This window comes from Anolis sagrei, chromosome 9 (genome assembly GCF_037176765.1).
Source record: "Anolis sagrei isolate rAnoSag1 chromosome 9, rAnoSag1.mat, whole genome shotgun sequence".
Classification (NCBI taxonomy): domain Eukaryota; kingdom Metazoa; phylum Chordata; class Lepidosauria; order Squamata; family Dactyloidae; genus Anolis; species Anolis sagrei.
The window spans coordinates 27,364,613-27,377,126 of NC_090029.1; the positions used below are offsets into that span (position 1 = coordinate 27,364,613).

Consider the following 12,514-nt stretch of genomic DNA (forward strand, 5'->3'; position numbering starts at 1 on the left):
GTTACTCAGCATCCAATCATATCTTAGCATTAAGTTTGCTATGATGTGCTTCACTCTGAAAACTTCACTCTGAAAAGTGGACTTCTTGCTGGGAACATTGTTAGTTTTCAGTGGGGAATATTTAGTATCTTTATGTTCTGTGGGCAATGCATGTCTGTGCATTTTCAGAATGAAAGCCAAACCACTTCTGTAAACAACTTCAATGGCACTGATTGATACGTATTGTTCTTACTTGCCCTGCAGCTTGTATCATTTCAGTCATTACAGCAGCAAGAGAAACTGAACGAAAGCTTAGTTTCCAGACACAAGAACCATATTGTTTTACATCCTCCTCCAGCTTTAGGCCAAAATGAAGATTTGCATAATCGAATAGTGCAGTTTTAAGGGTTTTTGCTAAGGCCAAGCAAATGTGTTTCTGACCTCTGCTTCTTTTCACATTTTTTAAACCTACATCTGTTTTATATCTGCATTTTTGGGTGTGGATTTGAAAAGCCTCCCAAACTGGGCGAAACTGAGAGAAAGAGATAGAGAGGCATTTCTTACTCTGTAGGATGTGATACTTCCCACTGTTTTTTAATTGTGTGTTGTCTTGATAATTTTGTGTATTTTATTTTTCATGTTTTTAATTGCTTGTATTCTTGTTATTATTGCTTGTATTGTTCTGTTTGGGCTCGGCCTCATGTAAGCCGCACCAAGTCCCTTGGGGAGATGGTAGCAGGGTACAAATAAAGTATTATTATTATTATTATTATTATTATTATTATTATTATGGAACTCTCGCATCCCAATCGGTCTCCCTGACCATTATATCACAGTGACTGCTATTATTATTTCAAACTGTTTGGTAAAGAACAGGCACTTGCACTGTAATAATATTTATTTCCCATTCTATAGTTGCTATAAGATGTAGACCTTGCTGTTCAGGGCATAAGAACAGAGAAAGTGCTCTTGTTCTCTTTTTGTTCAATTTCCTTGATTTTAATTGGCTTCCAGGTTGAGATTATCCTACTCCTTTATGTCATTAAAGTTGCACTCAATTGAAATTATTCACATAGTGTTCCCAGACGACGCTTTTATTATGTGGCATTATGTATTATCCCATACATAGAAGGGCCTAGGTCTAAAACAGTGGTTCTCAACCTTCCTAATGCCGCGACCCCTTAATGCAGTTCCTCATGTTGTGGTGACCCTCAACCATAAAATTATTTTTGTTGCTACCTCATAACTGCAATTTTGCAACTGTTATGAATCGTAATGTAAATATCTGATATACAGGATGCATTTTATTCACTGGACCAAATTTGGCACAAATACCCGATATGTCCAAATTTGAATACTGGTGAGATTGGGAGGATTGATTTTATTATTTGGGAGTTGTAGTTGCTGGGATTTATAGTTCACCTACAATCAAAGAGCACTCTGAACTCCACCAATTATGGAATTGAACCAAATTTCCCACACAGGACCCCCATGACCAACAGAAAATACAGGATGAGTTTGGTGGGCATTGACCTTGAGTTTTGGAATTGTTGTGCTGGTACAGCTGTACCAGGAGCTTCAGCTTTGTTTGCTTTGTATTAAATGTTTGCTTGCAGTCCAGGGTTTCAGGGTTTCTGCAGAAAGGTGGCTTCCTTTGGTTGCAGTCGTAGGGCAAGTCACCTGTCCATCATCATTAAGTTTTGGTTCCACCCCTTGCTCAGAGCAATTGGGAAGGGAAAGGAGCCATTTTTTAGTTAGTCTCAGTAAGGAAAGCTAATGTACAGGACGTGTTCAAGCTTCTCCTGTACAAAAGCTTCAACCCTTAAGACTTTCCGGGGAAGAACAGTCTTAAGAGTCTCTAAAGATTTCCAGGGAAACAGTCCTAAAGACCAAAGAACTCCAGCTGGAGAATCTACTAGCCTTATTGGTAGGTCCACTCGGCGTTTGAGATGCAATTCAACCCGGTAGCGGAGCCCACATCAGTAAGAATTAGATTACAATCAGCCTGGGAGAAGTTAAAAAGGGGGATTTTCCTTTAAGGCAAAGAATTAGTTATTGAAGACAATTGCCTGTCCTTCATGGACAAGATTAGGAAGCCACCAGTTGCATAAAAGCCTGGAATCAAACAGAAAATACTGTGTTTTCTGATGGTCTTTGGCAACCCCTCTGATACTCATCTTGTGACCCCCTCAGGGGTCCTGACCCCCAGGTTGAGAAACACTGGTCTAGGAAATGTCATTGTCTTCCATTTGCACCCTTCTGTTTTTTCCATCACTCATTTCTCCTGCTTTTTGGAGACAATGTGTTTACAATGGTTCAAAAGGTTCTTCCTTGTGGTTTTCCAAAGGTTAAGTGTCCATTTCCTCCTGTTACAGACGTACGTCCTGGATACTGCTTTTCATCCCTTACCAACGGCCGTTGCGGCAACCAGCTCCAACAAGTCTTGACCAAAATGCAGTGCTGTTGTGACTCCGGACGATGCTGGTCTCCTGGAGCAACGAGTGCCCCGGAAATGTGTCCCATCCGTGCCACTGGTATGGAGCTGGTTGCAAACCAGTAGAAACAATTAAGCACAGAACTGTCGTAATTTTTTTTTGCAGGGTAGACTTTTTTGGGACTTTATGGGAAAAAAACTTGCTTAATGGGTTGAGAAACTATTTTGGAGGGGCCTGTGAGAATTTAATGTTTTGTTTAATTGAAAAGTGACCGAAGTAGCTTTGTTCCCTTCCTTCTGATAACCAGAGACAATGTTAGACTCTCCACAAAAGAGAGAATGATTCAAAGAGCATTCTTTCTTTGCCCCATGGATCCTTCAGCAAGCCTTGGCAACCTCCATTAACAATTAAAAATATGGAGCTGCCGTGGCGCAGTAGGTTAAACCCTTGTACTGGCTGAACTGCACCTACAATCACCTACAATCAAAGAGCATTCTGAACCCCACCAATGATAGAATTGGGCCAAACTTCCCACAGAGAACCCCTATGACCATCAGAAAATACATTGTTTTCTGATGGCCTTTGGTGACCCCTCTGACACCCCCTTGTGACACCTCCAGGGGTCCCAACCCCCAGGTTGAGAAACACTGGTTTAACCCGTTGCACCACAGCAATTGACAGGGTGGGAAGACAAATGCCATAAGGAAGAGTGAGTCAAAGGCTACGGTGGGGTGACCCATGCTTTTAAGTAGTGCCTAAAGGGTTGCCATTCCACCTTATTGCATGCATTTGCACATTACTCAGAGTCTTGATCCACGCATCTCCAGCAATGGACCTTCAGGCCTCTTCAAGTGGTTGATGGAAGGCATCAGGTTATTCTGGCAAATCCAAATATTGCATGTTGGGAAACATTGTGAAGTAACTATAGGACACCTGACGCTGAGTAATAGTTGCCTTTTCAGCCACAGGCTTCACAGATGGTTCTACTTAAGACTACTTAATAGCATGCATGAATAACTCTGCTTGACAGCTATTTCATAATCACTGTCATAAGTCCCAAGTGGACGATAAAGTTAGCATAATGAAGTGGCAAGTCAGTTCTCCTTTGGTAACGCTGCGTTTCTTTTCAGAGGAATTCCGGAAACTATGCATCGTTGCAAGCCTTTTGCCTGCAAGACCAGACGGCCCCAGCATCCCAGGCGTTCCTCCTCATCCTCCTGTCTTCCCACCTGATGTATATCCTCCACCAGTCTTTCCTCCAGACGTTGTTGTACCATCTCGTAGGCCAATGCCAGCACCAGGTAAAAACTATATTGCAATTGTATATAATCATGTATTTAATCCCGTTCTTTAAAAGACAAATTTGGCTGTTTCTTTCACAATCTATATAAATAAAAATGCAATGTTTGTTTGTGGGATTAACATAACTCAAAAACCACTGGATGAATTGACACCAAATTTGGACACAAGACACCTAATAAACCAATGTATGACTCAAAAAAATTGATTTTGTCTTTTGGGAGTTGTCGTTGCTGGGATTTATAGTTCACCTACAATCAAAGAGCATTCCGAACCCCTCCGACAATAGAATTGGACCAAACTTGGCACACAGTTCTCCCATGACCAACAGAAAATACTGGAAGGGTTTGGTGGGCAGTGTCCTTTGGTTTTGGAATTGTAGTTCACCTACATCCAGAGATCACTGTGGACTCAAACAATGATGGATCTGGACCAAACTCTACATGAATACTCAATATGCCCAAATGGGAACAGTGGTGGAGTTTTGGGAAAATAGAATCTTGACATTTGGGAGTTGTAGTTGCTGGGATTTATAGTTCACCTACAATCACAGAGCATTCTGAATCCCACCAATGATAGAATTGGGCCAAACCTCCCACACAGAACCCCATTGTGGGCCACAGCAACGTGTGGCAGGGGACGGCTATTCTATATAAATAAAAATGTACCGTTCATTTGTGGGATTAACATAACTCAAAAACCACTGGGTGAATTGACACCAAATATGGACACGAGACACCTACTCACCCAAGGAGTGACCATCACTTAAAAAAGAATGGATTTTGTCTTTTGGGAGCTGTAGTTGCTGGGATTTATCATTAACCTACAATCAAAGAGCATTCTGAACTCCACCAATGATGAAATTGAACCAAACATGGCACACAGGACTTCTATGACCAACAGAAAACACTAGAAGGGTTTAGTGGCCATTGACCTTGAGTTTTGGAGTTGTAGTTCATCTACATCCAGAGAGCACTGTGGACTCAAACAACGATGGATCTGGACCAAACTTGGCACATATACTCAATATGCCCAAATGTAAACACTGGTGGAGTTAGGGGAAAATAGAGCTTGACATTTGGGAGATGTAGTTGCTGGGATTTATAGTTTACCTACAATCAAAGAGCATTCTGAACCCCTCCAACAACAGAATTGGGGCAAACTTCCCACACTGAACCCCCATGAGCAAAAGAAAATACTTGAGGCCACCCAGTTCAACTCCCTTCACCAGGGCAAGAAAACATAATCAAAGCCCTCCTGACAAAGAGCCATCCAGCCATAGATATAGATAGATATATATGATTCACATACACAGAGATATCGTATCATAGATTTGAAAGGGACTCCTAAAGGACAATGATATGTTGCATGTTCCAGAGAAGACAAACCAGACAATCTCCAGCAAGTCCCTTCAAGGCATGGGGGGTTCTGTGTGGGAAGTTTGGCTCAATTCTGTTGTTGGTGGTGTTCAAAATGCTCTTTGATTGAAGGTGAACTATAAATCCCAGCAATAACAATTCCCAAATGTCAAGGTCCATTTTTCCAAAACTCCACCACTTTTCACATTTGGGTATATTGATTATTTGTGCCAAGTTTGGCCCAGATCCATCAGTCTTTGAGTCCACAATGCTCTCTGGATGTAGGTGAACTACAACTCCAAAACTCAAGGTCAACGCCCACCAAACCCTTCCAGTATTTTCTGTTGGTCATGGGAGAACTGTGTGCCAAGTTTGGTTCAATTCCATCGTTGGTGGGGTTCAGAATTCTCTTTGATTGTAGGTGAACTATAAATCCCAGCATCGACAACTCCCAAATGACAAAATCAATTTTTTGAGTGAAGGACATATGTTGGTTTATTAGGTGTATTGTGTCCAAATTTGGTGTCAATTCGTCCAGTGGTTTTTGAGTTCTTTTAATCCCCCAAACAAACATTACATTTTTATTTATATAGATGCTAATAATATAATATATTGTATGTATATATATCTTGTAAGCCTCTCTGAGTTCCCTTTGGGGTGAGAAGGGCGGCATATAAATGTCGTAAATAAATAGATAAATAGATAAAAATGGAACAAAATCATCACAACACAGTTTTTGAAAAAGGAGCTTGAATTGGCCACATCAAAAAAGAGCATTAATGAAGAACAATATGTATTTGAAACAGCTGCTAAGTGTAAACTTTAGTTATAGTTTAGATTATAGCTAACATGCAAACTGAATCAATTTTTTTCCAGTGTTACCCGTTAATGTGACTCGACCTCAAGCCAACATCTGCCAATTATACCAAAATCTTTGCATTAATGGACGTTGTGTCCCAACTCCTGGAAGTTATCGCTGCGAATGTAAGAAAGGATTTGAACTGGATCTTAGAGGAGAATGCATAGGTATGTGGCTTTTGTCTTTTTCCCCATACTTTCAAAAATAAGTGTTTTGCATATAACTTCCGCATAATGGACAGTAGAGTGATGTTTCTACAGTTTCTACCAGGCTACTTTTCTTTTCTAGAAAGTTGGAAAAATTGATTATTATGGTGAAAGGGGATAAAGGCATGGAGCTATTATTACTATGTCAAAAGTGACTTGAGAAACTGCAAGTCGCTTCTGGTGTGAGAGACTTGGCCATCTGCAAGGATGTTGCCCAGGAGACACCTGGATATTTTACCATCCTATGGGAGGCTTCTCTCATGTCCCTGCATGGGAAGCTGGAAGCTGTAGCTGACAGACGGGAGCTCACCCTATCTTGCGGATTTGAACTACCGTGGTCGGATTTGGCGCATAACACAGAACTACATTAATTAAGTGGGAATGAGTCAGAGTTTTATCAATATATAAAGTTTGTCTTCATATGTACCTGTTCAAATATATTTCCAGACTTGAAAACAATTGGTCATCAAACTACTCTCTGTATCTTTCAGATGTTGATGAATGCGAGAGGAATCCCTGTATTGGTGGAGACTGTGTAAATACACAAGGATCCTATATATGCCAGTGCCGTCCTGGGTATCAAAGCACCCTAATGAGGACAGAATGCCGAGGTACAGTGATGTGATGTGTAAATAAATAAACTATCATAGACTTATGTAGATAGCAAAATACTGGAAACTCCAGGTATGGGCAAACCAAGGCCCAGGGGCCGGATGTGGCCGCTTGGGTTCTTTTCTCAGGCCCTCTTCTCTCTCACCATCCTATCCTTTCCTTCCCTCTTTCCTTCCTCCTTTACTCCCTTCTTTCCTTACCTCACTCTTTCTCCTTCCCTCCACTCTTCCTTCTCTTCCACCCTTTCATTCTTCCATCCTTCCCTCTTTCCTCCCTCCTTCCCTTCTCCCTCTTTCTCCTTCCTCCTTCCCTCCCTCCCTCTCTTCCCTTTTTCTTTCCTTCTCTTTTTCCTCCCTCCTTCCCTTCCCTCCCTTTTCCCTCTCTCCATTTCCTTCCCTCTTTCCTTCCTCCTTCCCTCCCTCTTTCTCCTTCCCTTCCACCCTTTCGTCCTTCCTTCTCTCTTCCCTTCCTTCCTTCCGTCCACCCACCCATTCTTCCCTTCTACTCTTCCATCCTTCCCTTCCTTTGTTTTTCCTTCCTTCCTTTCCTTCCTCCTTTCCGCCCTCCCTCCCTTTCCTTCCTCTTTCTCCTTCCATCCTTCCCTTCCACCCTTTCATCCTCCCTTCTTTCTCTCTTTCCTCCCTCTCTCCCTCTTTCTTTTTCCTTCCTTCTCTTTTTCCTTTATCTTTCCCTTCCTTCCTTCCTTCCTTCCTTCCTTCCTTCTCTTTTTCCTTCCTTCTTACCTCCTTCCCTTCCTTTCTTCCCTTTTACCCTTTCATCCTTCCTTCCCTCCCTCTTTTCTCCTTCTCTCCCTCTTTCTTTTTCCTTCCTTCTCTTTTTCCTTTATTCTTTACTCCCTCCCTTCTCTTTTTCTTTCCTCCCTCCCTCCTTCCCTTACTTCCTTCCCTTCCACCCTTTCATCCTTCCTTCCTTCCCTCTTTCTTCCCTCTCTCCCTCTTTCTTTTTCCTTCCTTCCCTTTTGTTTTTCCTTTCTTCCGTCTTTCCTCCCTCTTTCCCTCTCTCCCGACTATGCCCGTGTGAGTCTGGCTACATCGAAACAACTGAACATGTGCTCCTCCAATGTGTGTTCTATAGAGACATTAGAGCTAATTTCATCACTCCATGGCTTTTAAAACATCCAGGGCGCACTGAAAGATATTACACCTCCCTGTTGCTCTCGGACTCTTGCTCTGCGACAACCTACAGTGTTGCCAAGTTCTGTGCAGCAGCAATTAACATTAGACGGCTGATGACCGACTCCACCAGGCAACTTCCTGCCGGGAATATAGATAGAATGGTTTGTAATAACTGAAATGCTGTAAATGCTCCCCTCTCATCCCTTTTATAGCTTCCCATATTTGCTATTAGCCGCCCCCTATTTTAGATTCATACATGCACTTTAAACTGTAAGTTTAGTCTGTTTTATCTTTTTAATTTGTCTCTTTTATAACATGTTTTTAATCTGCTTTTAATCTGCTTTTATACTTGATCTACTTGGGAACTGCGATTCCCTCCCTTGAGCACCGATGCCCCATTCTGTACTGTGCTGGTCAAAGACCGTAATAAATCATTGATTGATTCCCTCTCTCCCTCTTTCTCCTTCCCTTCCTCTCTTCCATCACTGGGAAGTCCGTCCTCCTGGCAGGGAGTGTTAGCATGTGGCCCCCAAGTTAGAAAGTTTGTCCATACTTGATCTACACAGTTGGCTCTCCATACCTTTGGAGAATTCCCTCTAGGGGACTCAATGGATGTCCAAACCTGTGGAGGCCCCATATATAAAATATGAATAACGTGGCCATCAAATGAGGTGCAATCTGGATCACATAGCAGTGAGTGTGTTTGCTGTGAAACAGATGGAGAAATGGCAAGGATCATGCCTTCAGTGACATAACGCCTTCGATCTCCATCATTGAAGAGCAAGTAATACGATGGTCGTTGCCTGAGAGATGTGCAACAGCACCACAATTTTAAGAATATTGACAATAAAAAAAACCATGTTAAGGAAGTACACAGAGCCAGCAATTAAATACATAAATAGTAAACAACAACCAAAAGCGACATTAAAGTTGTTTCCTAAGCAAGGGAGTTCTGCTAAATGGGAACTTCCTTCCACCTTCAGGTCACTCTTAATTAGGGATTGAAAGAACCTTTGTTGTTAGGATGCGGAACAATGGCTTCAAACTACAAGAAAGGAGATTCCATCTGAACATTAGGAAGAACTTCCTGACTGTGAGAGCTGTTCAGCAGTGGAACTCTCTGCCCCGGAGCGTGGTGGAGGCTCCTTCTTGGACTAGATGGTCCATGAGGTCTCTTTCAACTCAATGATCCTATGATTCCACCACGATCATAACAATAATAAGAAGTGGAGGAGCCATTGCTGTAGGGAGCTACTGTATTTCATCACATAAAAGTCACATCTAAGTGAGTAAGTGAATGAATGTCTAGATCTAGGGAAGTCATGCTACCCCTCTGTTCTGCTTTGGTTAGACCACACCTGGAATATTGTGCCCAAGTCTGGGCACCACAATTCAAGAGAGATATTGACAAGCTGGAATGTGTCCAGAGGAGGGCAACTCAAATGATCATGGGTCTGGAGAACAAGCCCTATGAGGAGCGGCTTAAGGAGCTGGGCATGTTTAGCCTGAAGAAGAGAAGGCTGAGAGGAAATATGATAACCATGTATAAATATGTGAAAGGAAGCCACAGGGAGGAGGGAGCAAGCTTGTTTTCTGCTTCCTTGGAGACTAGGACGCGGAACAATGGCTTCAAACTACAAGAGAGGAGATTCCATCTGAACACGAGGAAGACTGTGAGAGCCGTTCAGCAGTGGAACTCTCTGCCCTGGAGTGTGGTGGAGGCTCCTTCTTTGGAAGCTTTTAAACAGAGGCTGGATGGCCATCTGTCAGGGGTGATTTGAATGCAATATTCCTGCTTCTTGGCAGGGGGTTGGACTGGATGGCCCATGAGGTCTCTTCCAACTCTATGATTCTATGATTCTATTTGTTTCCTTGCTTAAAAACAAATGGATTTCTTGACATTTCAGGAAGGATAACACAAAATCCACCTGTGTTTTATGTTATTCACTTGGTTGGTAAGCAAGGGCAACCAAGCAGTAATAGTATAAGTCAAGTCAGGATGGAGCTATCATCTCCTGTTGACTTTATGTATGAAGCTTGAAGTTGTAATTAGGAATACCTCATGTTTGACTAAAAAAATATTATAATAAAGACTTGCAGAGAGAAAGCACAGATTTAGAAATCTCTTCGGGATTAAAGTGATCTGAAAGAGAAACAAAGAATTAAAAGACAAAGCCTAGAGAAAATAAGTCTAAGCGTTGCTGGCCGCCAGTGAAGGAGGGAGGCTCAACAATGATACGCTCTTTTTGCCAGTCGAGAAAACTATGAGTCTGGAGTTGGATTGTTTGCTGTGTGAAAAGGATCAGCAGCCAAGCAAGTTATTTTGCAATGGAATATTCAGCAGATGAGCCAGAAATATACTCTTAGCCACAGTGAATAGAACTGCAATGGTCTGAAAGAGAAGGAAAAGGTTCAAGACTCAACTTAAATGGCTTTCTTTTTGTGTTTTAGCTCTCATAAGAACTGTCATTTGAATCTCATTAAGAGAGAAAAAGTGGCATATAAATATAATAATAACCATCATACTTACTTACGTAGGCGATCCCTCGTTGTCTGAGTAGGATAGTCTTCCAAGATCAGTGTACTGGAGGTGGGTCCGTAGGTGACTGTGGAGCCCTATTCTTGATCTGCACCTTCTTCCGCAGTGAGGACATTGATTTCCAGGTGGAAGGTGGTTCAGGTCAGGGTTGACTTGACGCGCCTTCCTCTTGGCATGTTTCTCTCTTTCGCCCTCCATTCATGCCTCTTCAAATTCATCAGCTCAGGTCCTCCCTCTTTAAAGATTTCAGCAGGGATCCCATCAGGTCTGCTGGCTTTGTTCTTTTTTTGTTGGCTGATGACATTGCTGCATTCTTCCAAATTAGGCACTGCTGCAAACTCATCCCTGGTTTGTTGTTGTGGGATTTGAGAGAGAACCTCTTTGGCCACATTGGAGCTGCAATTCAGTAGGTTTTGGTAGTGTTCTTTCCAATGTAGCACAATTGATTTTTCGTCCTTCAGAAGTTTGGTTCCATCTGATGAATGTAGAGACTATATGGCATGGTTTCTTGGTCCATAGATGACCTTTGTGGCTTTGAAAAATCCCTGAGCATCATGGGTATCTGCCAGGTGTTGGATTTCTTCAGCCTTCTTTGTGCAGAAGATGTTCTTGAGTTCTCTTGTCCTTCTTTGGGCCTCAGCTTTTGCATTGGCATAGATCTTTTTCTTAACAGCACAGTTGATGTCTCTCTGCCATGTTTGGAAGCTGTTGGATCTCGAGAACTCACAATAACCATAATAATTAAGACAATACACTTGAACTTGGTGCCCTCCATGCTAATTAGACTCTAACTCTCAGAGTCCCACAACTTACTTTAACTTTACTTACTTAGTTGATCCCTCGTGGTCCAAGTATGATGGCCTTCCAAGTGTAGGGTCTTGGCGGTAAATACATAGGTGACTCTAGAGTCCTATTCTTGACCCACATATTCTTCCACAGTGAGGACATTGGCTTCTAGGTGGAAGGCAGTTCCAGTCAGGGTTGGCTTTACATGCCTTCCTCTTGGCTTGTTTCTCCCTTTCACCCTCCATTTGTGAAAATTCCACAGCACTGCTGGTCACAGCTGAACTCCAGCTAGAATACTCAAGAGCCATGGCTTCTCAGTTCCCGGTGTCTATGTCACAGTTTTTAAGGTTAGCTTTAAGCCCATCTTTAAATCTCTTTTCCTGTCCACAAACATCACGCTTTCCGTTCTTGAGTTGGGAGTATAGTAACAAGCACTTTGGTATCGCTACAGATGTCCCAGTCCTCAAATACTCTCTACTTCATTTGGAAGAATGCTGCACTTGAAGAGCTCAGGCGGCATTGTATTTCAGTGTCAATGTTGACTTTTGTGGAGAGGTGGCTGCCAAGGGAGTGGAAATGATCAGTGTTACAGCTCATTGAGCTGTATTTCTGGCATTGCAGAGGGATTGGCTGTAAGAGCTCTTTGGTTTTCTTGATGTCCCACAACTCGAAAGTATGGTGCTGTTGCACTCCAGGACAGGAATAATTCTCCGACTTTATACAGCACACATTGAATAGGAAAAAATAATCCTTTTATTGAAGATAAGTAAAAAACAGTAAAGCAAAAAGCACTATAAAGAAACGGGTAAATCCGATTAGGTAAGAAGATAAGCAGGAACAAATTAGTCCAAGGTGGAGTTCAGCAAAGTCCATAAAAGCAAAGTCCAGGCAACTCTAATACAATCCAGAAAATCAGGAAAGCATTGATCCAAGACTTGGGTAAGCAATCATAAAATCCAGGAATCAAAACCATGAAACAAGAAATATCTTAGCATGAATCTTGAAAGCAAGGCTTCCATGAACAAGAACAAGAACTTGGTGTGATTCTAAATGATACTTCATCTGACTGCACATCCCAAACATGAGACTTTTATCACCTCGTTAGCTAGGTCACTAGCAGTCAGAAATTGGTTTCTTTTTACTTGAGGCTTTGTTATTGTTTTCTGTCGAAGGCTGGCAGAGCGCCGAAGCCATAGCTCAGCTCTCCTGTTTTGACTGATCTCGTCTGTCTCTTGGATCGTTACCTACTTGCTCATTAATTTTTGCAGCTGGGCCAGGTGCCGAGCTATTTCCATGTTCTCTCAT

General features: G+C 42.2%; 1 protein-coding gene across 2 annotated transcripts in view; it reads left to right on the forward strand.

Annotated features, from left to right (window-relative positions):
- Positions 1 to 12,514, forward strand: part of FBN1 (fibrillin 1) — a 264,999-nt gene that overhangs the window by 99,439 nt on the left and 153,046 nt on the right. For both annotated transcript variants that reach the window (XM_067471401.1, XM_067471402.1), the window contains exons 10-13: positions 2,355 to 2,513; positions 3,545 to 3,715; positions 5,948 to 6,097; positions 6,628 to 6,747. In XM_067471401.1, coding sequence (XP_067327502.1) covers positions 2,355 to 2,513; positions 3,545 to 3,715; positions 5,948 to 6,097; positions 6,628 to 6,747 — 600 coding nt within the window. The remainder of the gene's footprint in view (positions 1 to 2,354; positions 2,514 to 3,544; positions 3,716 to 5,947; positions 6,098 to 6,627; positions 6,748 to 12,514) is intronic.